Source organism: Physcomitrium patens, chromosome 2 (genome assembly GCF_059467195.1).
Source record: "Physcomitrium patens ecotype Gransden chromosome 2, ASM5946719v1, whole genome shotgun sequence".
Lineage (NCBI taxonomy): Eukaryota > Viridiplantae > Streptophyta > Bryopsida > Funariales > Funariaceae > Physcomitrium > Physcomitrium patens.
Genome location: NC_143411.1, coordinates 3,429,861 through 3,432,968, shown reverse-complemented (window position 1 = coordinate 3,432,968; position 3,108 = coordinate 3,429,861). Strand labels below are relative to the sequence as shown.

At 33.0% G+C, this 3,108-nt stretch overlaps 1 protein-coding gene across 2 annotated transcripts; it reads left to right on the top strand.

The window, feature by feature from the left end:
• Positions 1-206: 206 nt before the first annotated feature.
• LOC141045093 (uncharacterized) lies at positions 207-1,569 on the top strand. 2 transcript variants are annotated; one of them, XM_073532167.2, is made up of 2 exons: positions 207-701; positions 1,029-1,569. In XM_073532167.2, exons 1-2 carry the CDS (start codon positions 258-260, stop codon positions 1,044-1,046), a joined length of 462 nt encoding a protein of 153 aa, XP_073388268.1. In that variant the 5' UTR covers positions 207-257; the 3' UTR covers positions 1,047-1,569. The 2 variants fall into 2 exon arrangements, with proteins under 2 accessions (XP_073388268.1, XP_073388267.1); XM_073532166.2 differs by having other exon boundaries at positions 207-727; positions 1,029-1,568.
• The last annotated feature ends 1,539 nt before the right edge of the window (positions 1,570-3,108 follow it).

Here is a 3,108-nt window from a genome sequence, read left to right as displayed (position 1 = left end):
ATATCCAGGTTCAGATCAGATCAGTTCAGGGTCAGAACAGTTTAGGTTTAGATCAGATTAGTTCAGGTTCAGGTTCAGAGATGTATGTCTCTAGAGACCAACACAAGAAAAGGAGTCTTGGTGCTTGACCACTGTAGCGCAACCTTCGGAGATCGGAGGAGGCATAAACCCAAAAATTGATTTTGTTTCTTTGTTTCCTTGGGTTTTTTTTTTTTTTTTTTTTTTTTTTTTTGTGGAATTAAAAAATTAAGAAAATTATGAGCATGGGAAACGCAATCACACCAAGGAGCCGGTGCAGCAAGATGGGACAGTGTGCATCACACCACAGCTTTATCGAAGCCCTCGGTCTTCAGAAGCTGCACTCAAATTTGCAGTGTCGGTGCTTTTCTCGCAAATCCCCTGGCGTAGGAGGCAAAAGCGAAGGTTTGTGCGGAAAAAGAAGGCGATACAGAGTCCCCACCAGAGCATCCTTCCAGTCGGATGTTGGCATGCGAATAGCATCGTCGTTCGATCAGGCGAGGCTAGCCCTGGCGACACGAGGTGACCCATCGGTGCCCTTTGGCTCTGGTGCTGCCAAACTTCCTTCTGCCAAGACAAGGCTGGCAGTGAGGAATCCGACTTCCCTGGACTTGGGATGTGCTTACTTCGGTATGCAGCGAAGCGCATCGATCGTCAGCGAAACAGTGGCATTCGGCGACCGAGTACTACCCACCTCGGCCTCCAACTGGCGCGTCCTTAAAACATATATATATATATATATATATTATTTTCCGAGTTTCTGTGTTTCTTTTGCTTCGGTCGAATGTAGAAGAATAGTGCAGTCCACTGCTGGTCCATAGACAAAGCTCATGATATTGTAACAGTAATGGCTTCTGAACTTGTTCATTGTAATACACGTGTGTGTGCATATATATATATATATATATATGTAAATGTGTATAAATGGATTCTATTTTAAATTCTATACTTAATGATACACACATGTTTATATCTAATTCATCTTTTTATTTAATTTGTGCACAATGTAGAATTGTTACAAAAATTAGATGAATAACATTTTGTTGCAAATGAGAATGCGTCGGAAGCCAAGGAGAGAGCACTTTCAATGTCTTAGTTAAGAATTGGATAAGTCACAACTTTTGGTACATAGAATATGGAACATACAACACTCTTCTTTTGGAAGTGGGACTTAATTCTCTACTCAAATAAGACCTAACATATTCCTAAAAGCTAGAAACTTATCTCTAAAGAGAGGTTTTGTGAAGATATCCATGCCATCTACTTTGTGGAAGAATACTCCAAACCAATTTTTCCTTTCTCCATACATTGCCTAATAAAATGATTTTCTGTATACCAATGCTTTGTATAGCCATGGTGTACTAGGTTCTTAGCAATAGCAATGGCATGCTAGTTATCTTCATAAATGAGAATTCTTTCCCGCTCATAAATGTTATAATTTGTAGGTACTTTACAAAGCCATAAAATCTTTCTTGTTGTAGTAGCTAAAGTTGCATACTGTGCTTTTGTTAATAAAAAAAAACTAAATATTACTTCTTCTTTGACTAAGTGATAATTGCTTTGCTCAATATAAATGCATAACCTCTTATTGAACATTGCATCTCTACACAACTTGCTCCATTTGCATCATTATAGCCTTCAAGTTGTAAATTTGTTTTCTTTCTTCTACATTACAATATCAAATATTTTGCTCTTTGCAAGTAATGAAATATTTATTTGATTCTTTATCAATACAAAACATATGGATGTGCCGTGTATTGAGCAAAATGTTGATAATCAAATGTAATGTCATATCTTGTACTATTTGTAAGATATAATAATGAACTCAAAGTTTTTTGATAAAACTTTACATCTTTTGGATCCAAAAAATTATCATTCTCATGTTAAGTGACATGACTTTGTGCTATTGGTATAGCAACTCCTTTTGCATCTTTCATCCCAAATTCTTCTAACTTTTGACAAATATACTTAGTTTGATTCAAATTAATAATACCATTTTTCTTATCTTGCAAAACATTAGTGCAAAAAAAATCACTAGGTTCACCAAGATCTTTCATCTTGTAGCACTCTTGTAATTTATTCTTACATTTTATAAATATCTTAGAGTTGCCACCAATAAATACATCATTGATATAGATAATTAGTGCAAGATCTAGTCCCTCAATGTACATTGTGTACAAACAAGGGTCTGATTTTAAGCACTCTCAACTAAGATTCAATAAGATTTATCCAAATTCTTATTTTTTCCATGTTCAAATTGCTTCAAATTATGTAAATTCTTTAACAATTGCAACACCTTACCTTTATATTCTAATGAAAAATCCAAATCTTTTGAAATTTTTACATAAATGTCCTTTTTTTTAAGTTCTCCATTTAAATAAGCTGAAACAACATCAAGTTGCAATATATTCCAATTAAAGATAGCAAAAATTGCAAAAAATATTTAAATTTTTGAAAGGCAAGTAATTAGTGTAAAATTTTCCTAGTAATTAAGATCCTTTACTTGAATAAAATCTTTTGTAATAAATCGTACTTTAAAATATTCAATAAAGCCATTGCTAACAAGTTTTTTCTATTTTGCACATATAATCTTGAGGCTTGAGGTTAAAACATTTCTAATTTATTTAAATGTGGAAATCTAATATATCAAGATTATTTCTATGATCCATATCTTTTCTAATTTTTTCTTAAAGGATTAGTAGATCACTAAGTAATTCATTCTTGTTATCAAAAAAATCACATCTTGATTGAAGATCACCTTCTTTTTTTCAAGTAGAAAAATTCTATGTCCTTTTGCTACTTTTGAATATCCAACAAAAATATCCTTTTTTGCCTTTGCATTGAATTTTTGATGTTTTTCCTTTGGTATGTGATATCAAGTAAGAAAACCAAAGCAATGAGCATTTTGAAGAGAAGATTTTTTACAATAAAAAATTTCATGTGATGTCTTACTACTGAATCTTCCAAATGGAAGGCAATTGCAAGTCCAAGCTACAAATTTTGCTACAAATACTCAATATTAACAATCCAGCTTAGCATCATCTAGAAGTATTTGTATTCCTTCAAAAATTATCTATATCATATGCTTTG